Below are 27,736 nucleotides of genomic sequence, written 5' to 3'. Positions count from 1 at the left end.
AGGGAAACAAAAATCCAACGTCCTCGCAGATGGGCAGCCCACGGCATAGAGCCACGAAGGGCTATTTTTCTCTCCGGCTCATGCTCTGCCTCCGGGAGCTCTTCTGTTTTGGGATGGTTTCGCTTATCCCCAACCCCCTCCCCCCATCACCGGGAGCCTCCACTCACAGTGGACATTTAGCGTGTGGTGCAAAGCACAGAAAGCCACCGGAGCCCATGAAGGGGTCTGAAGTGTGGCAGCCTTGTCCTCCTCACTGCTCTGGCCCGCCCACACATCCATCCTGGTCTAATCCCTTCTAAAGTGCTAAGTAACTCCTAACTGAGGTGTTAGCCAAAAGCTAAGTGAGACCCCTCCTAGGAGAATTTTCGTATTTGCATCTGAAAGGATAACACTTTAAAACCCCTGTGTGTGGGGGGGTAGGGGGTAGGAGAGGGGGGAGAGGTGGGGAGAGGGAGGAAGAGGGAGGGAAGAAGAGAGAGGGAGGGAGAGGGGGGAGGGAGGGAGGATGTGCACACCAGGGAGAAAGCAAGCCCCACCATGCCTCTGTCTGCCCCCAAGCCTGGCAGGGGTGCACAAATTCATCCTGTCCCCCGCCGTGCATAGCTGGTAGGTGGCAGAGCTCCCCAACACCCCCCTCACCAGGAGTTGGTCTGAAAATGAAGCCCCAGCTGAGGCAGAGCACGCACCTCCCCTTTCTCCCAAACCCCCGAGGGCAGCAAAGCTCCCCGCTCAGCCCAACAGAGCACAGCTTTCATCAGGGCGAGGTTCGTCTTCATTTCAAGTGGGTTTTTGAGCAACCAGGTCAGTCTGGGAGGCAGGCAATTGCCAGCACAGTGGAAAGGAAAAAATGCAGTGAGAAAAAACATTCTGAGGGTGCTATCTGTTTCCTTGACAGATAATTTGAATACCTTGGCTAGATTATTTTAGAACTAGAAGAAATGCTTTGGCTTCCATTAACCCCTGGCCAGGGGCTCACTCTTGCGAGGCTTTCGTACAATTACCGGTGAGGGGCACTTGCCAGCTTCAGAGGGAGGTGTCACCCCACGCTGGCTCCGGATGGCTGTGGGGCCATGCACCCCTGGATCAGGGAGAGACCCTGGGACAGGGCTCCAAACTTCACCTTTAGCCGCACCCCCTCTTTGGAGCCCACCCCTGAGGTCTGTGCCCCCCGGGCGTCCCCTTGGCCCTTGCATCTCTCATTACCTGTGAAGCAGAAAGGTCCCTATAAGCCACTGACAACAGGGAACCCTCTCTCCTCAGTCTGTTCCTGCACACCCCAGTCTTCTTGCTTTGTCCAGAATGGTCTCGCAAGTTCAGCACATGCACGGAGGCTAACAATGCTTTCAGCTACAGTTCCTAATTACTTGTGTTGTCAACATTTTATGCACACCTCCCCCCTTATTTTTAATTTGCACGCAGCACGAAGTCCTTTTGAGTCCCAATATTTAACCACCTTCCCTGCTCCGACACAGGTTTGAGAGAGGGCAGATCTGCTGCGGCGGGGCTTGGCTGGAAAGCCGAGCTCTGCTCCCAGATGGAGTGGGCTGCACGCAGGAAATGAATAGGGGCTGGAAGCAGAAAATTGGACAGGCCAATTATCCCGAGCCAGGTCTTTTCAGAGGAGCTCCATGATTTTGATTCAATTCCCAGAACAACAAATATGCCTATGTTTAAACACAGTCTCAGAAATATGTTCCAAAGCCAAAGTGAATCCATTCCTGGGCTGACCCCTAATCGAGTGGGGCTCCCAGGTGGAGTAGGACCGGGGCCTTCAATTCGGGGATGCTTTTTCTATTATGTATTTGATTACTGCTTCGTTTCTGATGGGTCTTGGTCCCCTTTGGGGGAAAGCCTAGAATTCTGAGGTTCCATTGTCTTCTCTGTCTTCCATATTCATCACTGCCTCCCCTATTGTGTTCAGTTCTTTGATTTTTTCCCCTGCATTCTGGGAGATCTTACAGGTTTTTCTCCATGTCACTGATTCAAGCTTATTATTATTTTTTGGCGGATTTTAGTGATCTCCTCTTATCTTTTGGGTGTATGTCTAGCACACATATGACAATGTATTTCGTACACAGACATTTCAAAGGATCACACTAAAGTAAATACCTGTGAACTCATAAAGACATTAAACATTGCTGGATCCGGGAAGGACCCTGTAAGCCCGCCCGCCTCTCCCAGAGGTAACCATCATCTGGAATTTTGTATTATGCAATCTCTAGCTTTTCTATTTTAAAAAAGCATTTTTTTTACGTTGCATTTCTAAATAAAATAAATACAGTTGGCCCTTGAATAATATGGGAATATGGGTTTGAACTGCACAGGTCTGCTTGTATGAGGATTTTCTTTTACCTCTGCCACCCCTGAGACAGCAAAATCACCCCTCTTCTTCCTCAGTCTCCTTAACACGATGAAGACCTTTCGATCATCCATTTCCCCTTAATACATAGTATATATTTTCTCTTTCTCACGATTTTCTTAATAACACTTTCTTTTCTGCAGCTTATTATAAGAGTACAGTATACAATCCATATAATGTATAAAGTGTGTGTTAGTTGACTGTTACCGGTAAGGCTCCCAGTCAACAGTAGGCTATTAGCAGTTAAATTTTGGGGGAGTCAAAAGTGTACATGCAGACCAGGTGCAGTGGCTCACGCCTGTAATCTTACCACTCTGGGAGGCCGAGGCGGGCAGATTGTTTGAGGTCAGGAGTTCGAAACCAGCCTGAGCAAGAGCGAGACCCCGTCTCTACTAAAAATAGAAAGAAATTAATCGGACAACTAAAAATATATAGAAAAAATTAGCCGGGCATGGTGGCACATGCCTGTAGTCCCAGCTACCCGGGAGGCTGAGGCAGAAGGATCACTTGAACCCAGGAGTTTGAGGTTGCTGTGAGCTAGGCTGACGCCACGGCACTCTAGCCCCGGGCAACACAGTGAGACTCTGTCTCAAAAAAAAAAAAAAGTGTATGTGCAGATTTTCAACTGTGTGGGGAGTTGGCGTCCCCAATCCCTGAGTTGTCCAAGGGTCAACTGTGTTTTTGAACATTAAGTTTTGAATCATCGTGTTCTTTGGTGACTTGCTATTTTTTGCTCATTGTATGTCTGATTCATCCTTTGGTGAAATTAGCTGTGGTTATTTTTTCACCGCTGTGTATTATTTCACAGCCAAAGTTTATCCATTTTACTGTGAAAGGACATTTGGCTGGTTTCCAGCTTTTCTGCTCATATAAAAAATGCTGCTACATGCACTCCTGGCATGTTTCCTGGGGAGCACATGTGAGTCTCTGGGGCACACACCTGGGAGTGGGTTTCCAGGTCCAGGGTCATGCCTGGAGACGATACTTAGAACTCATGAGGGGCCAGGCACACTGTGGAGATGAACCAGCTGGGACTTCCGCAGAAGAGGCCTCTGTGATTTAGTTTGCAAATGGGAGCGTCGGGAGGGAGCTGGCCTGTGACCATGACGTTGACTCTCTAGTCGATGCAGGGTTGAGAGCAGCAGCCAAAGTTCAAGGGTCAAGGGGACAACCAGGTCTTGGGACCCAATGCCAAGTTCAGAGATGAAAATAATTAGGTAATGGTCAGACCCAGGCTGGGATTTTTGTGGGTGCACGAGCCCATTCTGGGATGCTAACCAACCTACAAATTCAGGGCACAGAAATGAGAGGTAGGGACCCGGGAGTCCCCCAGATAGTTGAGAATCACTTCGTTGGCAACTGAGGGGAAGACAAGGAGGGAGGGTCACCTCCGTCCATCTGTCCTGTCCTCCTCCAACCTGCAGCAGGACGAGTCTGAGAGCAGGAGGAGGAAGCTGGTCTAGTGGGAAGAGCCTGTCAGACTGCCCAGGTTCAAATTCCAGCTCTGCATGTCCTTGGACTTGTCACTTAAGGGCCCAGAGGTTCCATTTAGCTGGAAAATGGGGACGTTAATGCCCATGTCCCCAAAGCCTCATGCCTGGCCCAGAGGAGGATCTCAACAAAGGCCGGTTCTCTTCTGCTTCCCCTTTTTATTGGAAGAATTTTCTGGCACCTCCATAGAACGTGCATCTGGAGTTATTTCTTTAGGAGAGAGGATGGGTGTGTTTTTCCAGGGCTGGGCACCACCTAGGAGCTTATTAAATACTTCCTGAAAGATGGAGCCACGCTCTATTCTCCTGTCTCCATCTGTGAGACAGCTGGCTGGGGGGAGGGGCACGACTGCGCCAGCCAATGCCACTTGGCATCTGAAAAACGGGCAGGAAAATCGGATCACCCAAATTTTTATTCAAACTAATGCAAGAAAAAGACCAAATTCAGATACTTTCCTTAGCTTTTCACCCTCTTCCCCAGGGGTACACATAGGAGGGCATCATACCAGGGATGCGGGAGGGGACAGGGTGGGTTGCTGTGTCCGGATGGTGTCACATCAGCTGAACCACAGGGCGGAGAAATGTCCTGTACCTTGTTATACCCAAGGTTGGTCACACAGACCACAGGGTTCCCAACTCTGCTCACCTCTGCACACATCTGGTGTGGCTGAGGAAGTGGGGGTCGCCCAGTGGTGCCACAGGGCCAAACGCCGTGGGCCACGTTCCGGGTGGGCCAGGATACTTCATGGAGAAACACATCACTCCCTTCTATCCCCCATGGCCAAAGAGCCTTCTGGAACCACCCCCAGCACCTGCGGCAGGACCCAAGGCAGGGAGCCCCGCCAGCCTCTTTGCTGCCTGTGAACACCCTGGGCATTAGGGAGTCTTCCCTTTCCTTGACGACTTCTCCCCCAGATCGCCACTGGCCTGGCCACTATACGTGCTCCAACTCTTTGCTGAAATCCAACCTTCTCAAAGCAGCCCCCACTGGCCAGTCTACTTTTTCCCTAACACTGCGGTAAAATGTACATGACACAAAATTTCTCATTCTAACCACGTTTTAGGTATACAGTTGAGGGGCATTAAGTGCATTTGTACTGCTGCGCCACCATCACCACCATCCATCTCCAGAACCTGTTCGTCATCCCAAACTGAAACTCTACCCGTTAAGCAACAACTCCCCACCCGCCTCTCCCCACTCAGCTCCTGGCACCCGCCACTCCGCTTTCTGTTGGGTGAACGATACGAATGATGTCACGTATACACCACGTTCTGTTTATGCAGTCATCGGACAATAGACACTTGGCTTGCTTCTGTTCTCTGGCTACTGTGAATAATGCTGCTACGAGCACGATGTACAAATATCCATCTGAGTCCCCGCTTTCAATTCATGTGGGTATAGACCCGGAATTGGGATTGCTGGATCAAATGATAATTCTGTTTAATTTTTTGAGGACCTGCCACGCTATTTTCCACAGAGGCTGCAGCATTTTACATTCCCACCAACAGTGCACAAAAGTTCCAATCTCTCCACATCCTCACCAACCTTTGGTATTTTCTGCTGTTTCTGTAACAGCCACCCTCATCAGTGTGCAGTTGGGGCTGATCTACTTCAGGGCCTCAATCTCCCGCCTGCCCTGCACCCCGACACCCCCGATTCCTGCACCCTGTTCTACTTTTTCTTTCTCCCATGCAGCACCTAACATACGACATGGTTTGCTTGTCTGTGTTTTATCGTCTGTTCCCCATCCCTACTGGAACGTAAGCTCAAGGCAGAGACACCTGGCTGTTTCGTTCATTGCTTTTTTCCCAAGGGCCTAACCCAGAGCCTGGCACGTAGTAAATACTGAATGGATATTAGGTGAATGAATGAATGAATGAATGAAGAGTTGTTAGAAAGCATTTTGGAGGAGGACACACATGGCTTCGGCCCCTGGCTCTATCAATTACTACCTGGTGACTTTGTGCAAGTGACCTCCTTTCTCTAAGCCTCAGTTTCTCCCTCTGTCACAAGAGGAGAACTGATCCTCTTGTTGCCCTCACTGGGCTCCTACTGGGATGGAGAGAGATTTTTGTTGCCTGGTCCTTAGCGGGTGCTCAGCTAATATCCACTATAAACGATGGGGCTCCTTTGGTGGGCAAGGGTCTGGACAGTTAGCTCAGTGGTGACAAAGTCAGCTCCCTCTTAGATCTGCCAGCATCTCAGAGAGCAAAACTCTTCCTCCAGTGTGCAGACAGGGGCTCGGGTAGACACCCCAAACGAGGGCCAGGAAAGGGGTGGGAGTGGTTCTGTCCACCTGCAGGAGTGCAGTGGGGGAGTCCACACCAGGCAGAACACTCTGGGGGCTGGTGGGCGCCGGGAGCCTCCTCCTCCTGCCACTTACATACGTGTGGGAGGCAGGAGGTGCACTGATAGTGGGTCTGCTTGGCAGAGCCATGGCAGTGTGGGAGGCAACCAACACACCGAGGAAGTGTGACCATCCGGGTCCCCCGGGGACGCCGCGACAGCAGCCCAGAGCAAGCCAGGCACAGATGGCAGGGTGCTCAGTCAGCCGCCCGCCCCAGCGCCAGCCGCCCACTCCTGCACGCGCTCACAGGCCTCCGGAGGGGGCCCTCTGGCAAAGCTGTTTGCAACAAAAATCCAAACTGCAAGTAACAGCAGCACCAGGAGAGGACCAGCGTGGAGAAACAGATGGCAGCTTGCTGTGAGCACAGGCCGCCCGCCTGGAGGCAGGTGCCACAAGGATGCTGGGCTCGGGCTCCACTGGCACGGCCAGTTCCCACCAGAGGTTGGCTGGGGAGGGAGAGAGTGCCTGATTCTCCTGACCCTCTGCAGGCCTGGGGCCCAGACTGAAGAAGACTCTCCCAGTTGGAAGATCCCAACTGGGCTACTTACTGGTCACCTCCACAGCCTGGGTGGGTTGGAGATGATTTAAAGACCACCCCGTGAAGCCACTTTTCCATTTCACAAATTCCTCTTTCAGTCAATCAACAACCAGGAGAAAGGGGCCAGGAGCAGGAAATAGAGACTCCCTCACCTCTATGAGTGGGTGCTGCTGTGGGGCCCCAGCTGTGGTCCCAGCAAGGGTCCCCTGTGACAACACTTCAAGGCAATCAAAAGTGCCCTGCTGGGAAAATATTCTAAAGTGGTAAGAACAAGGACATTTCTTTGCAAATTTCCCTTTCAATTAACAAACATTTCCTGAGCACCTTTATATGCGAAACACTGCGGGAGACACAGTGAGGGTTGGCTGCAGCCGGGCCTCTGCTGGGTACAATCAGGATGCTAGGAAACCAGGAATGCAAAGCAAAGGCCTAACAGAGAAGAACGCTCTAATTGTATTAATCAGCTTTCAATTACTTACAAATTGGCCTTCCTCCCTCTGCAGCCCATCCCCCTCAGATAGCGCCTGCATCCTCAAAGCAGCCTTCTTGTGCCAAAGGGACGTTTGAGAGGCTGGAAGAATGAGGCCTAGAATCTTGAAGAATCTAGAGTCCAATTAACTTTTCCAGTGATTACAGTATAACTTTGAGTGAGTCACTCTGGTTTTGTTTTGTTTGTTTGTTTGTTTTAAGTGGATAGGATTAAAGGCTAAACAATAAATGCCATGAATTTCCGTTTGCATCATGGTGTGTTTAGAAGGCCTCGGTACAGTGCTGTCCAACCCCAACTAGCGTGCGCATGAAAGCACGTGAAAAAAGAAACTGCGAAACCACAGCACGGGGGGACCTGTCAGCCTACAGCCAGGCTGCCCCCGACGGCAGGCGAGTGGACGGTGTGGAAAGTGTGTTGTGGCCCCTACCCCGACCCCGGGCCTTGGCAGGGGTTGGGGCAGGGTCTGGAGCCACCTGGGCAGCCTTCCTGGCACGGCAGGGCTGCAGGTTCTCATGCCACACAGAGGCCAATCTCCCTCTTCCAACTCTGTTGTCATCCCTGCAAGATATGACTTCCAGAATATAGCCAGGCTGGCGACGTGAGCTGCATCCGGGAAGGTGTATTTCTTTGTTTTTTTTTTTTTTTGAGACAGAGTCTCACTGTGTTGCCCAGGCTAGAGGCTGTGGTGTCAGCCTAGCTCACAGCAACCTCAAACTCCTGGGCTCAAGCGATCCTCCTGCCTCAGCCTCCCGAGTAGCTGGGACTACAGGCATGCGCCACCATGCCCAGCTAATTTTTTCTATATATTTTTAGTTGTCCAATTAATTTCTTTCTAATTTTAGTAGAGACGGGGTCTCGCTCTTGCTCAGGCTGGTTTCGAACTCCTGAGCTCAAACAATCTGCCCGCCTCGGCCTCCCAGAGAGCTAGGATTACAGGCGTGAGCCACCGCGCCCGGCCGGGAAGGTGTATTTCTTTAAGCAAGGCTCAGCATGGAGAGGTGGGGAAGGCCACAGAAACGGCACAAAACGCACAAACCGGGGGCTGCAGTCCTTCATGTTCTCCCAGGTTGTGATGGCCTTCGAGGGCCAGGTCACAGGAGAGTCAAAGGTGCCTCTGCTGTGTGGCAGCGGTCACAGGTAAAATCCCAAAGCAAAAGGGCTATGAGAGATTGCCTCTGGAGCGACACTGGGATGTGCAGAGCTCTTCATCCACATTTGAAGGTGGACAAATAGGAAGAAAATTGGGGACGGGGAGAATCTGCCATGGAGCTGAGGAGGGCATATGTCATTCTGAAGACCCTCACGAAGGGGAAACCTCCAGAGTGTTTAGTTCAGGTGAATGTGGCAGGCTACAGTTCAGCAAAAAATTAGACAAGTGTTTGGTGTCTTAGAAAGATGAAGACTGGCCTTCTATAAAACAGAAAGCCAAAAGAAGAAAATGGGCAGAATGGGGGACATGATGGAGCACGGCAGGGAAACCAGAGAGGAAAGAGCAGAAGTGACCGCGTAGACAGTGGAAGCTCTCATCTATGCTCGTGGGAGCACCAATTGGTACAAGTACTTTGGAAAACGACTGGAAATTACCTAACACAGCTGAACATGGGCACAGCCCACAGCCCAACAGAAACTCCTTTAGGTGTAAAATCTGGAGAAACTCTTGTACATGTGCTCCAGGAGACGTGAATGTTTACGGCAAAATTATTCATAATAGCAAAGGCACTGAGAATGACCGCAGTGGTCATCAGTGGCAGGATGGATAAGCAGGTAGGGGCGTATTCATTACAATGGGATACAGACAGCAGTGACAGGAACAAATGCAGCCACATGCCTCAACATGCATCAATCTCAAAACCATGATGTTGAATAAGAGAAGAAATGAACAGCAAAATATACATTTATGCCGCATTCAAACACAGGCAAACTAAGCATGAAGGCTTTTGTGGTGTGATACTGATCTATTTCTCGGCTTCGATGGTGTTGAGTGGGTATCTGTTTTATGACAATTCTTTAAACTGTACACAAATGCTTTTGAAGACTCTTTTCTACTTAGGCTACCTGTACATGCACACGCACCACGGCAAAACCCTGGAAACCAACTAAGTCAGACCTCCCCCTCCCCCAACCAGTGGTGTAGAAGAAAAGCTTTACAGTTTTCCAGAATGGAGGGAAAAATGAAAGGGGTTGAAAATGTCTTGTCTGAAGATGATGGGTACAGAAGACAGAGAATGGGAATGCAACCTTCGCATTAGTAAGTGCTCCCAAGAGGAAACCAGAGCAGTCACGTCAAAGCGATAAGCAAAAACATAACCGCAAAGCTTTCCCGAGTCAAAGATCCAGATATGTTTGTTCCTGACAAAAATCAGTGGAAATGACCTGGGCATATCCAGACAAAATCTTAAATTTCCAAATATAAAAAAATCCAACAAGTTATTTAAAGGAGAATAAAAGCATTTTTAACTCTGGCTTCAGACTTCTCCCCCACGTCTCTGCTTTTGCCTTTAAAACTACTTTGTGGTGTGCGTTCGATCTGCCCATCCTGCCCTGACTTCAGGGGCTTCAACCACTTGTCACCTACGCTGCATCCTCGAAACTGCCTTCTAGTTCGTGTTCCTCTTGGGGCTCTTCACGTGGGCCTGACGCGCTGTTTGACCGTCACTGAGGGCTCTTCCGCTCCCCTCGTTTCTTTAGACCTTGAACACATGTCAGAGTTTATAATTCGCCGGCAAGGAAACCAGGCAAGTGACTAAAGAGTGTGCCAGTTGACAGAGGGGATGGAGCGGACGGGGAGTGTCCAGAGTTGGGAAACGGAACACTTACGTAAGCAGCTAGTCTAAAAAGGCAAGCAGCTAGTTAGGTAAACGCGGCAGTTTTGTGTGGTCACAAGAACATCGCCAGTTGGTACAGAGGAAAGCGGGGATGAGAGAGTTGGGGGCGCCAACCAGGAATCAGAAAGTAAAACATAATCAGTAAGAAGCAAATGATAAGGAAACATCTGTGGCTGTTAATGGGAATGACAAGGTTCGTTGCTCTAAGAAATGACTAAAGTATAGTTCGACTGAGTTTTAAAATTCATTAGTAACATCACTCGTGTTTAGAAGTAAAAATGGCTCCTTCGCTTCTTCTTCAGACGTGCTTGTACTTTTCCCAGAGGTCCTATTTGTTCAATTTGGTTTTTATTCCTTCTATCTTTTAATGAATATTTTTAAAAGAACTTATTTATAAATAAATTATCTTTCGCAGTTTCACTATCATCTCTCGTTCCCTGGGTACCAGTCCTCCCAGCTGCTACCTTTGCCTTCTCTGTCATGGTGGTTCTTTTTTTCATATGGTTGACAGACAACAGGGGTAAAATCCACAGAATTGTGGGTGGGGAAGATTATGATCAAATGCATTATCAATCGAGTTGTCTTTTTTACATAAAGACAACAACTGTCAGATAGCAAAGGACTCCGAAAATATGCCATCTATGTGCCCTTTCTAAAAACTGCATAAAATTATACATCAGCTAATTATGAGATAAGTAAAAATAGAACTCAAGGGTCTACAAGAAAATAAACACTGATGTTTATTTTTTTCTTCTAGGAATCTATCTTAAGGACGTAATCTAAAATGTAGACAAAGAACTATGTACACAGTTATTAATAAGAGAAAAAAATGGAAACAATTTAGATATCCTAAATTGGAATATCCATATGACAGGTTATCTATCACTGAGAATGTTTATAAAGAGTTCTTGATTACATTGGGAAATACTTATGATATGAGCTTAATTTTAAAACATAGTTTCAAAAATAAAAAAAAAGACACAGAAAAAATACTGGAAGTAAATATGCCAAAATGTTAACAGTGGTTATCCCTGGGTAGTAAGATTCTGGATTTTGCGAGGGGGGGGGGTATGTATTTTTTTATGCTTTTCTAAACATTGTAAATGTTCCTCAATGATCCATATTAATTTTATAACCAGAAAGGAGTAAAATGTATATAATGTTTTTTAAAATGAAAACTCTTTCTTTCTTTTTTTTTGGTAGAGACAAGGTCTCACTGTGTTGCCCAGCTGGTCTTGAACTCCCGGCCTCAAGTAAACCTCCTGCCTCGGGTTCCCACAGTGCTGAGACTACATGCATGAGCTACCATGCCAAGCCAAAAAATGAAAACTTCTAACAGTAATAACAGATAAGAACTTAGCTGGGCAATATCAAATAAGGAAAATAAAACACTATGCTACTGGCTCTGGTAGTATAGTCTACAATATATTCATAACACAGCAGAGTATCCTTTAAAAGAGTGAAAAGTCAGATCATGTCTCTGCTCTACTCAAGACCCTCCAAAAGCTCCCACATTTTGTGAGTATAAAAGCCAAAGTCCTTACAACGGTCTCCAAGGACCAACACAATCTGACCTCCCACCACATCTCTGACCTACTCTTCCCAACACCAACCCCAGTCATACTGGTCTCCATGCTGTGCCTCAACTCCACCAAGCACACACCTGCCTCAGGGCCTTTGCACTTGCTGTACCCCTACTTGGAATGCTTTCCCTCCACATAGCCATATAGTGTGCTTCAGATCTCTGCTCCAAGGTCATTTTATCAGTGAGCCCCTCCCTGATCCCTATATAAAGGGGCAACTACTAAAGGAGCAACCACTGTTCCCAGCACTGCTTCTGTGACACGGCAGAATTTACTGTGTCTGTTTCTCCCTCTCCCACTGGAAGAGCCGATTTGCCTGGCACAGAGAAGGTGCTCCATAAACACGTGTTGAATGCCTAAATGAACAAATGCATCAGACCGCAAGCTCCTCAAGGGCAGAGGGGCTCAGGCTCACACTGCTGCACAGTGAAAGTGCATAAAACAGGCAGCCACGCCGACCTGACGGCCCCAGGAACATTTAAGCAGCATTTGACTCATTCCAGAAAAAAATACTTATAATTACAGCCAGAGACAAGGACAGTGAAGCACCAAAACGAAAGAAGATAAGAGCGCTTGGGCAGAAAGGTACCAGAGTTCCCATCAGAAAATCCAAGCTCTTCCATTAGGATTTGGCTTTTGCCGCAGGATGGAACTCCACATTTTTATCACAGACTCAGACCCAGCTTAAAATCTGACATTTTAAATGCCCTTTCTATTTAGCTCTCTTCATTACGATTAGATATTTTCCTAAGAAAAAAGGCATTTGGAAACCGATTACCCCGGCCTTCTCCTACCCCAAAGCAGACGGGAAAATCCAGCACACGGGTCTGGCACCCACAGGCACCCAGACCACACACCATGTGCACGTTCGCGGCCCCACCTGGGCCTACTAGATGTCTGCCATGGGCCTGGTGCTGCAGAGAGGGAACGTTCTTGATCTTGCAAAGTTTTATTGGCCTCTAAAAATTCAAGGACAAAGTGATAGCATAATGCACAGCCTCATATTCTTGGCCTTAGGAAAGATAAGAAAATTTATCTAAGCTATTTCAGACTTTTCTGGGCACTGGAGTGTGCCGGAGATTAGGGCGGGCTGGTGGGCGTCCCTCCCCGTGTGGTAGCTCAGGACTACTAAGGAGTGTGAGGGTGACTCGTGGTGAGGCTGGACGGGGCAGCGGCCTCAGCTGCCCTCCGCTAAATCAGTAAGTTTGCTAAATTCGTCTTTCCTTCCATCCATCTTCTTTTCCTTGACAGCTCCTTCATCTCGGCCCTCCCACAGCTCAGCTGCAACCATCATGTCAGTCTGCTGTGTCTCCCAAGAAGATAAGGTTTTAAGAAATTTCCTCTCTCCTAGATATCTGCATCATTTTTATTTCTTTGAGACAGAGTCTCACTCTGTTGCCCAGGCTGGGGTACAGTAGCATCATCATAGCTCACTGCAGCCTTGAACTCCTGGCTCAAGGGATCCTCCTGCCTCAGCCTCCTGAGTAGCTGGGTCTACAAGTGGGCGCCACCACACTCAGCTAATTTTTAAAATTATTTTTGAAGAGACGGGGTCTCACTATGTTAGCCAGGCTGGTCTTGAACTCTGGCCTCTAGCGATCCTCCTGCCTCAGCCTCCCAAAGTGCTATCATTACAAGCATGAGCCACTGTGCCCTGCCGATATCTGCATCCTAAAAGGGAGCCCCCAAAGACTGGAAGGACTTCAAGTTCAAAGGGGAAACTTCTGGCTGGGGAGGAAGGGACGCCTCGAATATTAATATTTATGGAGCACCTACTCTGTGCCAGACATTTGGTACACTTTAACATTCTTGCTGAATTCTCACAGGAACTCCATGAAGTAGGTATTACCATCCCCATCTCGGGATGAGGAATCAGGGACTTCCAGGTAAGACAGCACACTAGTTTATACCGTGAGGCCCTGCCTGTGGCCTTCCCTGTTCCAAAGACACAGCAATAATAGATGAAAATATTTTAAAAGCAACAAGCAAACTTGTCTGTGCTCCAAAACAAGATATATATCTCAATGGATCAGAAACTCGAAATATTTACTATTTTGAGGGCTGAAGGCACAGTCTGCTGAGCTCTGGGTTCAGACACAGGTGGCTGCAGCTGGGAGACTGGTCCTCCAGGGCACGGGGACTAAAAGTGTCCCTGGGGAGGTGGGGGCCGAGAGCTGAGTCACTGAAATGGGGATGGTGAGTGGGTTTCCCACCTGGGAAAGGAGGCTGAAAACCGAGACTAGAGGGAACTGAAGAAAGCGAGTTCAGAGGAGAGGACGCCGGCAGTGGCACACACAGCGGGGCCTGGGCCAGGCTGCCGGGGCTGCAATGCCTGGCTGTGGGGATAACCCCACTGTCGCTGTGGACAAGCAGCTCACCATGAACCCAGGGACCCAGGACCTAGGTGGAGGCAGCCACAAAACCACTAGGCGAGGAGAGCAGGGTGGCAAAGAGAGAGACATGGACTCCCGCCCTAGATGAGCACACAAACTGCAATTCCAAAACACCGAGGAAAACTAGCCCCGAGACAACCTACAAATCCAACAGGTGGGGGACGGTCCCATGGAGAGACTGGGTGACTTGGGAAGCAGAACTGAAGAATTTACCCCGAGAGTAGGGCAGAAAGACAAAGAAATAAACAGGCAAGGGCAGCTGGGAGCTGTGGAGGGTGGTTGCGAGGCTCCAAAACGTATCCAGAGGGATTTCCAGAGAGGAGAGAGAGAACGGCAGGGCAGCAACATTCAAGGATGTTATGAGAACTTTCTAGAACTGAAGAGGTTTTATGGATCCTCAGATTAAAAGCACCTACCCAGGGCCAAGCAAGATTAAAAAACCAACAAACCGACAGGAATCTGGGAAAGCAGGGGCTCATTCCGCCCCCGCCCGCCTGGCCCTTCCCAGCAGCGGCTGCTGCGTTTCAGCTCCACTCCGACCTGGTACCATGGGGAGAGCCCGGGGCTTGGGGTCAGGAGATGTCCTAGCCGTCCCCACCCCCAGCTGCCGCAGAGCCCTTGCCGAGTCTTGACTTCCTCCCCTAAAATGGGGCTGGAACCTCAGCACCGGAAGGGACGCTGGGGGTGGCACCCTCGCGCAGACCACGGCTGCGCTCGATCTCCAGCTCCCCCACTAACTGGCCCGGCGCTCGCAAGTTACGTAACCTCGTGTCTCTGTCTCCCCACCAGGAAAAGGGGCCAAGAATAGCACCCACCTACGGGTTGTGCAAGGATGAAATGGTTGGCTGTGGTCCCCAACCTAACCTGGTGCTGTTAGGGACCAGGCTGCAGAGCTCCGCCGCCCTCTCCCCTCCCCCATGCTCCCCCTTCCCCCCGAAAAACTGTCTTCTGTGAATCACTCGCATCACGCCTGAGCTCTGCCTCCTGTCAGGTGAGCACCGGGGAGCGGCTGCAAGTGTAATAAATGTAATGCACTTGAATCTTCCCCAAACCATCCTATCCCCGTGGAAAAGTTGTCTTCCATGAAGCTGGTCCCTGGTGCCAAAAGGCTTGGGGACTGCTAAGTCGTAAGGGACTTAGCACAGTGCCAGGCACACAGCAGACGCTCAACCTGGGGTAGCTGCCACTACCACTGTAATAGTCCCCCACCAGATGCCATGTGCACACACACTCACCGTGCGAGGGGCTGCACACTGAAACCACAGGGCCCCTGGGTACAGAGCCATGGCCCACTGCCACCCCTGCACTAGGGAGATGGGCAAGCCAGCAGCTTGTCCCACCCCACGCGCCTCCCTGGACGCCCTGGGCAGTCCCTTCTTGACCTCCAGAGAAGCCCCTCCCAGCGGCCAACCATCCACTCCCCGTATGCCAGCCCTACCCAGCCCACCCCGCCCCGCCGCCGCGGACACCCTACCTCTCTCTGCTCGCTGCAGATCTTACACAGCCACAGGGGCCGCTTCTGGCCAGGGCAGGCCTCGATCCCACATTTGGTGCAGACTTTCTACAAGAGAGAGGACACGGGTCGTGAATATTTCAGCCACTTCCTCTCAGTGAAGGGGCTGGGACAACTCTAACCAAGGGACACTTTGGTATCTTCCAAGGGGATGGCTCTTGCTTCACGCTGGAAGGGCAGATCACCCAGAAGACACAGAGAGCCTGCAAGTCCTTAGCTGGTTTTGGGTACCACGGCTGTGCCCCATCCATGGATCTCTGCGATAAACATTCCCTCCACAGTTAATCAACACGCTCGCCGATACTCACGGCTGCATCATTTTTAATAGCAAAGAACTAGAAACCACTCAAACGCCCAACACCAGGGAAGATCCAGGCAAACACGACAGAATGCGGTGTGGCCTTTACGTAGCAGGTTGTGGCACTAACTGGGTGTGTGGGCAGGAAATAATGCCATTCAACAAAGAAAACATACATCTGTATATGATCATACAAAAAAACTCACCTATGTGCCTGATAGGTTGCTAGTGACTACCTGAGCACCTACTTTGTGCCAAGTCCCACTGAACAATCCTAGCACATGGAAGCTTTAGGCCTGTTTCACAGGTGAGGACCCTGGGGCTTGGAGGAGTCTGAGAATTTGCCCAAGTTCACACAGCAAGTATGTCCTGGATTCAGGTCTGACTCTAGAGCCGTTTTATCATTTTCTCTGGACACAGAAATAATCAGAACCTAGATTCTACAGTGTTTTTCCTTCTACAGAGTTGTTTAAACTCGTAATGTCTAAATACAGTCAGTCATGTGTTGCTTAACAATGGGGATGCGTTCTGAGAATTGCATCATTAGGTGATTTCGTCATCGGGTGAATGTCACAGAGTCTCACGCAGACCAGATGGCACAGCCTGCTGCACACCTAGGCTAGGTGCTACAGCCGATTGCTCCCGGGCTGCAAACCTGCACAGCACGCTACTGTGCTGAATGCCGTAGGTAGTTGTAAGGCAGTGGTAAATGTCTGTGTATCTAAACTTAGAAAAGGCACAGTAAAAATACAGTATAATCTTCTGGAACTAGCACCATATACATAGTCTGCTGTTGACCAAAACGTCCTTATGTGATGCAAGACTACTTATTTTGCTTCCCCTAAATGCATAGCAACAAGCAGAGGTGGGAAAGGCCGAAAGAAACACGCTGGGAGGCAGAGGTGGATTTGTTGGGGCTGAGACTGGCTCCGGGCTAACTCAGGCAGAGTATGATTCAGCGATCTCTGGCAACTCCTCCTCGGAGGACTGTTGCTCCAGCTCATCAATCTTTCTGCCACATGGAAGCCACCCGGTCCCCATGAGGGTGGGGGCTCTCTCCAGTCCCCTACCGAGGGAAGGCTAGATCTGCTGCTTGGCCTTTTCTGCAGGCTGCCAACTGAGCAAGGAGCACACCTCTCTATGGAGAGGGAAATGTCACCGACTTGGCTTCTCAAAGCATGTCGTCACTGGCCTGATTGGGTGGCTGAGCTCAGTGCTGCAGGAGCGGGCGGAGCCAGCTCTCCGGGAAAGGAAGCTATGATACATTGGGGCCGTCTGGGGGGAGATGGATTTGCTACCACCCAACGCTCAGGTATGAGAAATGTCACTTTCTTTTATTTCTCCAAATGAAATGTAATCCGCTCCAAGCTCCTGCCCCTCTGGGCTGGCAATAAATTCCATCCCAGGTCCCAGCCACGATAGAGGCCCCTCCCTGGCTCTTCTGAAGGCCCCAGGTTTGGGGTCTTTGGTGGTCCTGTACATCTGCGGAGGGTCCCCTGGGTGCTGTCCACACTGTTCACTGCTAGGCTCCAAGCTCTCATGGTCCCTTGAAAGGAGGGCGGGGCACTTGGCCACTTCTGCGCCAATCTTGGGTTTGGATCTTTGCCAGGGACCATCAGCCAGTCTCCGTGGATGTGAGCCACCATCCCTGACACGGTCTGGGATCTCTCCCCTTCTCCGCAAGAGCTACCTCTCTCCAGCCCTCCCACGTTCCACCCCAATCCTTCTACCTCTAGGACAGGGTCCCTTTACCCAGGGGCTCTCCTCCCTGGGGAAAGGGGAAAGGAAGGAGGCACCGAAGCCAGCTGGCTCCACTTGCCTTGCTAATTCCCACTCTCCGATCTGTATATGGTGCACGTGCGGATGAGTGTGGCCTCCTGGAGAGGGAGTTTTTCCTCCCGCACTCTTTACACACTCACGGGGCTTAAGTACAACCCACCCTGCAAACACACAGAGTGTTCTGTCCCTCCCAAGGCTGTTGACGGAGACAATGGTGCCGGGAACGAGGAGGGACTGAAACAGCAGTGATGACCATTTACTGAGCAGTTACGTGCACCAGGCACACAGCCCTGGCCGCAAAGCACGAAGGAGGCGGGTATCACGATCCCTGTTGTACAGAGGAAGAAGTGGAAGCTCAGAGATGTGGCAGACTGCCCAGGTGTCAGGCTGGTCCCACGGCTATGAAGCTGGTTCCACTCAGGCAGGTCCCTGCAGATGTGGCTGACGGCTCCCAGATGAATGAACAGAGGAGGTAACACGGGCTGACCCTGGAACAAGGCTTTGCTGGGATATGGGTGCAGCTGGCACATGCTCACCAGCTCCCTGACCCCGGTTCTAGGAGCAGCCGCTCGGGCTGGGGAGTCTGTCTCTGCCCTCTGTGCCATCTCTCAGGAGGGAGGACAGAAGTTTCCAGCTGTAGGCAGGAAGCCCAGGCCCAGGGGCCTCCCCACTGACACCCCGCAGGTGTCCCCACAACCTGGCCTCTCAGGTGGCCGCCCTCCCTTACATGCGCAGCAAAGGGGACACAGGGCAGTCTCTGCCCCTGTCATAATCAGCTCAGGCAGCCATGATGAAATATCGTAGACTGCGTGGCTTAAACAATAGATGCTTATTTCTCACAGTTCTGGGGGCCTGAAGTCCCAGATCAGGGGCCAGCATGGCTGGGTTCTGGTGAAAACCCTCTTCCTGGTCTGCAGATGGCAGCCTTCTTGCTGTATCTTCACGTGGTGGACAGAGAGAGCTCTAGTCTCTTCTTCTTCTTCTGAGGGCATCAAACCCATCATGGGGGCTCCACCCACATGAACTCACCTAACCCTAATTACCTCCCAAAGGCCCCACCTCCAAACATCATCACACTGGGGGGAGGGCTTCAACACAGGGATTTGAGGGGATACATTCAGTTCATAGCAGCACCCCCTCCCCAGGACGGGACCCCTAGATATGGGTGCCTCTCATTGCCTCTCTCAACCCTGGAGTCACTTAGCACCCTCAATCCTCCCGGGCACTCTGCTCGCACCATCCGGCACTGCCAGCGGTGGGGCGGCATGGTGCCAGGGCACAGGCTTTGCGCGCAGCAGGCCTCAGTGGGTCCTTGGGGAAGCTGCTCAAAGCCTAAGCTTCAGATGTTCTCATCTGTGAAATGGGATAATAGAATTTATCCCCTAGGGTTGTTTTGAGGATTAACTGAGATACACATAAAAGCAACCAGCGCACAACATGCACTCAATAAATGCCACTCACCGTTACTATCGGTGACAACCCCCCGACCCTGTTCTCCAACCTTGCGCGACTCTCCTCTAGACACACACTGTTGAACACGGCAACCGCCAGCCACAGGTGGCTATTTACATTGAAATTAATTACAATTAAATAAAACGAAAACCTCAGTTCCTCAGCCACACTGAGCACATTTCAGGTGCTCCACTGCCACATGCGCCTGGTGGCTACTGTATGGGACAGCACAAAAACAAAACATTTTGTCATCACGGGAAGTTCTGCTGGGTGGTGCCAAGCCGGAGGACCCCGCCCTCTGTCTCTTGGCACTCAGGACTCTCGATCTGCACCAACTGCTTGCTCCCGACGCCCCTCCACAGCTCCCGCTTCCAACTGGTCAGACGGACGTGTCCCAGTCCATCAACTGCCACCCGCCCTCTGATTTCCTGATCCACAGGCCATCACCTGCTGAGTGCCCATGCGGAGCACAGCCCTGTGTTGGCAGGACACAGAGGCACAGGGCAGGGCCAGGCCCCACGGCGCAGCCAGCGATGCACTAAACGCTCGCAAAGAGTCACCCTGCCAAGGCTGAGGGGGAGCTTGCTGAGCGGCAGGAGTGGCAGTTAAGCGGAGTTTTGAAGGATGAGCGTGCACAAGCCCACGATACGTATCGTCTGACTGATTAAACATCTATGCTGCTGGGGGCAAGGAAAGGCGCTAGGAGAGAGTGCGCCGAAACCGCGTGGCTGGCCGGGTGGAGAGAAAAACACCCCCATTCCACCTCAGGCAGAGAAGGGGGCAGCGAGGGCTGCCCCGCGCACAGCCCTGTTTTCAGGCTCCCAGCCACCACCGGTGGCAGCCGCGGTCAGGTCTGCCATCTCTCGGTCACCTTTACATGCCTGCAGCGTCTCCGGCTGGCAGGGGGCAGGACGCACTCCTAAGAGGCTAGGGCCGCAGAAAGATAACATGCTCCAGTTCAAATAATACATAACTGCTGCTCTATTAAGTCTCAGATCAATAAGAGAATAACGAGCCTCTCCCCTTATGGACTTGGTCTCTGTTCCCAGGTTCCAATACAGAAAATTAAACAGGTGGTATTAAGAAAAAAAAGCCCATGAGCCAGCTTCTACAACAACTTGGTGCAAACAGAAAACTTCACAATCTGTGTCAAGGACAGTCCCTGGGCCCAGGGGTGGCCACTTGCTTCCCTGCCCAAGATGGGCTTCCTTTGAGCAGATCTGCCCTGGGCAAGTGAGTACTGGCTTTCCGGGCTTGGCTGCCTCATGCATCTTGCAGCCTGGAACTGTGTCTGAGCGTTAAACACACTGAGACCAGCTTCTGGCCTTGACTCAGAGCAAAGAGATAAAACTCTAGGCCTTGAGACCACACGTCCTCCCTCCTCACTCCTGCTTCAGTCCCTCTGTGTATTTCTTTTGCAAATGTATATCTCACCCCTCAGAACACAGAGGAGGGGATGCCCTAGGAATTCACCTGCAGGACACAGGCCTTGGGGCAGGAGAGAGCAGAGTGTGCCATTTAGAGGCAACCTTGGACTTGATCTGAGCCTCATTTCCTCACCTGCAAATGGGTGCTAATGGCAGACCTAGGCCACAGATGGGAGGATCAAGAGAGATGACTCATGAAGGTGGTTAGCACAATAAAAGGTTAAGCAGACAACAACCTCAGTCCTTTGCTGGCATGTCTGTCTCAGTGACAACTTGTCAGTTGTACAGGCCAAAACTCAGCAATCATCCTTGAGCCTGGCTGTCCCTCACTCACACCCAAATGATCTACACCCAAGAACTCAAAATCTCTCTCCAATCTGTCAATTGCCCCTCCCCCACCATCCACAGGCCACCGCCTATGCCTGGCCTGCACCAAGGCCACACAGCAGGTCTCCCCACCCCTACCTTGGCTACCCTCCAGTTGGTTCCCAACACGCCCCCAGACTGATCTTTTCAAGATGCAAATCTAATTATGTCACTTCTCCCATCCTTGCCAGCTTAAAAGCTTTCAGAGGCTTCCGGCAGCTCTCAGATGAAGACCATCTCCGCTCCCATGGTGTGTGATGCCTGTTCAGGCTGGACCTACTCCTGGCCAGCCTCAGCTCACACGTCTCCCCTTGCTCCACCACCTTGCTCCCCATTCCGAGCTCCAGCCACATTGGCCTTCCTTCAGTCCCTGGTCCTTCTGCCACAGGACCTTTGCACGTGTTGCCCCCTCTCTCTGGGATGCACTTGGCCACACCATCTCATTAACCTGTGCATCCCTTAGACCTCAGCAGAAGCACCGCTTCTTCAAGGAAGTCTTCTTGACTTCTTACCCAGAGCTTCCATAACGAACTCTTGCCTCTCCTCCACTGTCCAGGTTGTGATTTTGCCCTCAGTTGTGTGGCTGTGGAACTACTGTCACTTCCCCCACTGGGCTGTCAGCTCCCTGAGGGCAGAGGCCACATCTGTTTCTGTTCACTTTCCTGTTCCCAGTGTCTGGCACGATGACTATTTGCAGAATAAACGAATGTACAAATGGGAGCTACTTTTTTGTTGTTTTTTTTGAAACAGAGTCTTGCTCTGTCACCCTGGGTAGAGTGCAGTGGCATCAGCCTAGGTCACAGCAACCTCAAACTCCTGGGCCCAAGCGATCCTCCTGCCTCAGCCTCCTGAATAGCTGGGACTACAGGCAAGTACCACCACGCCTGGCTAATTTTTTCTATTTGTGGTAGAGACAGGGTCTCGCTCTTGCTCAGGCTGGTCTTGAACTCCTGAGCTCAAGCGATCCTCCCGCCTCGGCCTCCCAGGGTGCTACGATTACAGGCGTGAGCCACCTCGCTCAGCAGGAGCTCCTTTTAATATTATCATTGAAAAGGCAAGACATGATCTCTCCTGGAATATGCCAATCTGCTGGGGAGACAAGACGCACAGAGATATGACACATTCCCTCAGCAGCATGAGGCAGGGTCCACCCATGTCCACTCTGAGTGATGCTGACCTGCGGGATGACGGAAGGTCACACCAGGGAGAGCCATTTGTGGGATGGAGTGTCCAGGGGAGCTGGAGCTGCTGGCCAGGGGGTCCTCATTCTCATGAATCTCTCAGGGTACGGGGCATGAACCCAGGCTGGCTGGCCGCAGAGGAAATGACACCAGGAATCCTTTACCAAGAGTGAGGAGCAGGGATGTTTACCCCACGCTCCACACAGAGCTCCCGCCTGCTTCCCCAGGGTGATGCTGCAGGCCACCTACATGTGCAGACTTGTTCCAAGGCCTGATCAGGTGCCTTCCTCATCATCCTCATAATTCAGGCCACTATGGTTATGCCTCAACTCCCTGGAGCCCCCCAGCCCACTGTGTCCCCTTCCCAGACCACAGACAAGAGTCAGAAAGCACAGTGAGAAGGTCTGCGGGGCCACGTGCGCCAAAGCTCAGGCACTTTACCCCCAGGCTGGCCTTCGAGTCCTCACTGTGAGCCCCTGACCCGTTTCACGCAGAGTCCCACCAAGCTCTGTGGTGGGTCCCAAGCTGCCACCGATTAGAAGACGGGACGGGGCTTGGTGAGTAGGGGGAGGGAATGAAACAGCTTTGAAAGCAGATGCCACCGTCTCACAGGGACAGTGGTCTGGGGTCATTTAGTCACCAGGCGAACAGCCATACACACCTCTGTGGGCCCTGAGGGCATCACAGTGTCATCATTTATCACACAGAAAATGATGTGCACGACGCTCACCCAACCAAAAAAGGTATTGCCTTCAAGTGCTCTGTACGAGGAGGCCTGAGAAACGTACACTGCGCTGCAGAAATGAATGCTGAAGATGGTTAATTTAAATATTTGGTGCTTCGATCCACAAACTTATTTAATTTATTCAATACTGTATGTGAGGCATTGTTCCAGGAAGTCTGAGGATGAAGAAGACATGCCCCTTTGTCCTCAAGTGTTCCAAACAAGGAGTTGATAAACTAGCAAAACTTATCTTGAAAATTACTTTCCTGAGAGTTCCAACGAACTGAGGTTTGCAAGTGAGATGGTTTCTCGTCACGAGCCATGCTGCAGAGGATGTTTGCAGAGGGGCCGTCGGCCCGCCCCGGCAAAGCAGGGCAGAGAATAACCTCAGTGCACGCACAAAGCTGCGAGAAGAGTGCGTTTCATGCCACGTAATGTGCTCCTGGTGCTCGAAACCAAGTTGTCAAGGAAAAGTGTTGTTGTGTTTTACAAAAAGCTATGCAGCAATAAAAATGATGATGTAAACAGAAAAATTGACAAAAGTAATGACGAGGCTGTACGGAGCGATATTCAGCATAAATCGTTAAGTAAAAAAAAAGCATGTTATCAACAGTCTGCATAGTATGATACTCCACCACACAAATATGTAAATGTGCCTATATCTGGTTAGAAGCCTATATATATGCAGAAAACTATCTAGGAGGGTATCAGCCAAAATGTAAATCAAACTGCGCTAAGTCAAAATCTATTTTAAATGGATAAGCAGAATTCCTATTTAAAGGAAGCCTATGCTAAAGGCTTCGGGAAATCACTCGCCCTCAACTTTATTTTTTGACCAAATCTGGGTTTTTTGCGGGTGAGGATGGATTAAAGAAGCTGGAAGCATCTGCACAGACAGGCAGGAGACGAGACTTATTGGTCGACTGTGGCTCAAACGTAGTCAAGCCTGGGTCCCAGATGGTGTTCCTGGGTCACCGAACCCTCTGGTCAGAGGTTCATCCCTGCTCGGCCCCCCAGACGTCATCGGAGATGCAGGCGGGGGCCGGAAAGAGCCTCGCTGCCATAGATGAGTATCCGGCACCCAGGCCCTGCTGCCAAACGACTTTAAATATACATAGTTCAGATATTGATATACATAATTATAAATATTTATACACTTCATCGGGCACTCATGCTACACCAGGCATCGAGCTGGCTGTTTTATGTAGAATCGTATTTAATTTTCACTACGGCCCTGTGAGGAGGGTATTACTGTCCCCGGTTTATAAACGAGGGATCTGAGGCTTGAGGTGAGATAACTTGACACCGGGAAATGGAATTCGGACCCCGTTCTTCCGGAGCCTCACATCTGGGCCCAGATGCCCCAGTCAGGCGGGCTGCCTGGCCAGGATGCTCTCCCAAGCCCTCAGCCTCCTGCCTCGACCCAACTTCACCCTCCCTGCCCCGAGTTAAGGCAGGGCTCGTGCCCTGGGCTCCTCTAGAACGAAAAATGAGGTCAAGTCTCAAGCAGCAGAGGGCACGGCCAGGCCCTTGTCCCCATTCATAGGACACGGCCAACAGGGCTGAGGACAGGCGGAGTTCTGGACCTTGCCCTGACCTCCCGCTAATACCCAGTCACAAAGAGGGCCAAAGAGGCACAGCCTTAACGTCAGCCACCTGCTGCTTGGTCTGGGACAGAAGCAGAAGGGACTGGAGGAACATTTCAGAAGGAAGACACATCTCCCTGTGCTCCCCACCCCGATGCCCTCGCAGGAGCCTCCAGCCCTCCTCCATCCTGGCTCCTGGGGGAGCAGCCACGCAGGGCCGCACCGCCTCTCTTCACCCGGGCTTCCAGAAGGCCACACCACCACCACTGAGCAGGCCCTTTGCCTCCATCAGAGGAGCCTCTGGCACTGCTTGGGGACCACCTGCGAACCCCAGGTCTGTGCCACCCCCCAGCCGCCTCTCCCAGTTGAAAAAAAGCACCATCATTTCCTGCTGATTTCAGGCTTAGCTTCCAAAACACCTCCTCCCTCCGCCTGCCGCTCATGTACAGTCGTTACCGCCGCGTCCTGAGCGGAGGGGAGGGTTAAAAAAGGCAACAGCATCAGCTCCTGATTATTAACATTCACAGAGCACGTAATAAGAAATCATGACTTGGCTGTGGCTTTGGATCATTTCTGCGCTCCGGCCTTGCTGTGCTGGTGTCAGACGCAAGGAAATCAGGATACTCAGCAAGATGGAGCCGCCAGGCTGGCTGCGGGCAGGGTGGGCAGTGAGGACGCACCCCACCTACCCAACCCGTTAACTCTTCCTGGCCCTGGTTAACCTCGGCCCCCTCGCAGCCCGGGAGGCTGCTGCGTCCCAGGTTCTTGCCTCTTCTACAGCAGGATGTGGGGAACAGAGGAGATCTGGGCCGTCTCCATGGGGCGGGGTGTACCCAGCGTGGGTGACAGGAACACAGTGGAGGCAGCAGTGGCTTCAACGAGAGCTTAGGCAGAGGGGTGGACAGGTGTTAACTCAGTCAGAAGGTGAGAGGAGAGCTTTTAAAAACCAGCAACCCGATAACGTACAATCAAAAGGGGAAGCATGAGACATGGTGCTTGGTCCAAGGAATTCAGTCATTCAATAGGCGTTTGAGGATCCCATGGTGGGGGCCAGGTATGTGCCCAGTGTGGTGTCAGGAAGTGCTGAAGGCACGGCTGCTGGGGTGAAGGGGCTTACAAGTGCCGGCTTGAACGGACAGAGCGTTAAGTCTGACCAAGACTGAAAAGCATTTACGCAGAAAGGCGTGAGCAGAAGGGAATTAGGCACATAAATATGGAAGGGAGAGAGGAGTTGTCCCCACAGGGCTGGAGCTGGCTCCATCTCAGGTAAGGGCCAGGAGGTCAGCCCAGGGGCCTAGTGAGTCCCTCATGTGCTTGTTTCTGTTAATGTCCTGCCACAGCCACCAGCCTGTGACTCCACCCGGGTCCCTCTCCTCCCAGGGCGAGGTGGCCCCAGAACCCTTGGGGTCTAAGGCTGGGATATTCAATATTAGGTTCACTTTTTTTCAAACACACAATATGATTTTGCAATTTCAAATAGCACGAAGAAAGAGCGTGGAAGGTGTCCACGTTTATGAAAAGGGAGACTGTGTTTCCAAATGTTACTCAACGCTGCTCGAAAGCCCTGAAGGAGAAGGAACAGGAGCCCAGGCAGGAGGCTGCTCCGGGGAATCCAGAATCATCCCTTTCAAACATCAAAGGGGACAAGCCTGGGTCTCGTGGGGCCTTGTGTGAGGGCAAATGAGTGAGGATGAGAAATCAACATGCAGAAGTACTTGTCACTCCCGAGGACAGTCCTATCGGGGTTCTTGGACACAGCCCTGCCCAGATCCCCCCGACCTGGTATGTCCCCGCAGGCACGGCCCCATCACTGAGACACCCTGCCAAGGGGTGGGTGGAGTTCCGTGACTGGTGTCAACCTTTCCACCAGCTCTAAACTCACACGGCCCCACCGTGCCTGGCTCTGACAAATCCTTCTGGGACTAGAATCCTGCCGCCCTCATCACTTCCTTCCATCCCCAAAGGCAGAAACCTGTTGGTTCTGTGCCCTACCTGCCCACCTGGGCTGCTGGAACTGACAGGGCCTGAGCCACAGCTGAGCCCGGCCACGGGTCCACGTGGCTCCACCCGAATCACCGGGTGACCCACTCTCAGGCTGTCCTCTCCCAGGACCACCACGGGCACACGGCAGCCGGCAGCTCTCCAACGCCTCTCCCTTGCCGTTCGGAATGGCTGCCAAGCAGGGAGGGAGGGAGGGCAGGGGAAGGCCAAGCTGCTGGAGGAAACCGGCTCGCATCAATCCTGCTCCCCGCCGCGTGGTTACTTAGAGTTACAACTCATAATAACGATAATAGCCCCCATTTATTGAACACTTACTCCATGCCTGGCACCATGCTCAGCGCGCAGCACAGATCATCATTATCGCATTTAATCTTGTTGACTTTCACAACAGCCCCGTGAGTGAGGCTTTATGATCTGAACACCACGGATGAGGAATCGAAGGCCCAGAGACAGCGGGTTGCTGGGCGAACATCACATAACGAGAAGGCGGCAGAGCCGGGATTGAGACCCAGGTCCATATTAATAATAGCGCTTACATAATGCATGCTTCGTGCTGGACACGGTAGGCGTGCTTTACACAAATTAGGCATTTAACAAGGACAGAACTGAGGCACAGACAGCCTAGGTCATTTGTCCAGGGTCACACAGGGTAGTAAGTAGAGGGCTGGCCTGGGATCCCACTCCCAATCTGGTCTCTCATCCACGTGCTCTGTGACCTCTACGCTTATTGCAAAGGATGCTTGCTGGGCCCAGAAAATGGAAGTCACTGGTTCTGAGGGAGCCAGGGAGAAGCAAGTGGATAGAGCTGTCCTAGGGACAGTGGGGTACAGGTCCCTTGAAGCTAAATGGCAGCCCTCTCTACGGATGGGCGTCGGCCATGCCAGGAGCGTGAACAAGGAAAGGAAAGCCCAGACAGAGCCAGCTCTGGCCTCCCCCTGCCCCGCCCTGGTTGCATAACCAACCCCTGCTTTCCAGAAGCCCTGGGCAGGGGCCTCCCACGGACGATTTCTCACAGGCAAGTGAAGTACCTGCTGCCTGGTAGTCGCCCGGCCCAGGCTCTGTTAGAGGATCATTCTGGTTTTCATCCCTGCATCTGCATCATGAAAACGCCCTCTCTCGGCAGCCCCTGAGCCAGTGGCTGCAAATGAGCCTCCCTCCTGGGGGGCTGCCGGAAGCCTCGCCTGGGAAGGGCAGCTAAGGAGCTTGGCCGAGCAGGTCCCACTCAGAGACTCTGCAGTTCCAGGGCATCCGACCAGTCTGCGGGCTGTGATGTGGTGAAATACACGCTGGGTTTTCATCTGGTTTCCTGATGCATAGCTCCTAAAACCCTTGGAATCCCGGAGCTGGTAAGAGTGTCTTCTGTACGTTAGTGACACGACTTGA

The 27,736-nt window shown here is 51.6% G+C and overlaps 1 protein-coding gene across 1 annotated transcript in view; it reads right to left on the bottom strand.

The window, feature by feature from the left end:
* RPH3AL (rabphilin 3A-like (without C2 domains)) overlaps positions 1 to 27,736 on the bottom strand; it is a 135,146-nt gene that overhangs the window by 62,957 nt on the left and 44,453 nt on the right. The window contains 1 exon segment of the mRNA XM_012653008.1: positions 15,501 to 15,587. Within this exon segment, the coding sequence (XP_012508462.1) occupies positions 15,501 to 15,587 (87 nt within the window).

This window comes from Propithecus coquereli, unplaced genomic scaffold (assembly GCF_000956105.1).
Source record: "Propithecus coquereli isolate 6110/MARCELLA unplaced genomic scaffold, Pcoq_1.0 Scaffold409, whole genome shotgun sequence".
Lineage (NCBI taxonomy): Eukaryota > Metazoa > Chordata > Mammalia > Primates > Indriidae > Propithecus > Propithecus coquereli.
This window is presented reverse-complemented; position numbering and strand designations above follow the sequence as displayed.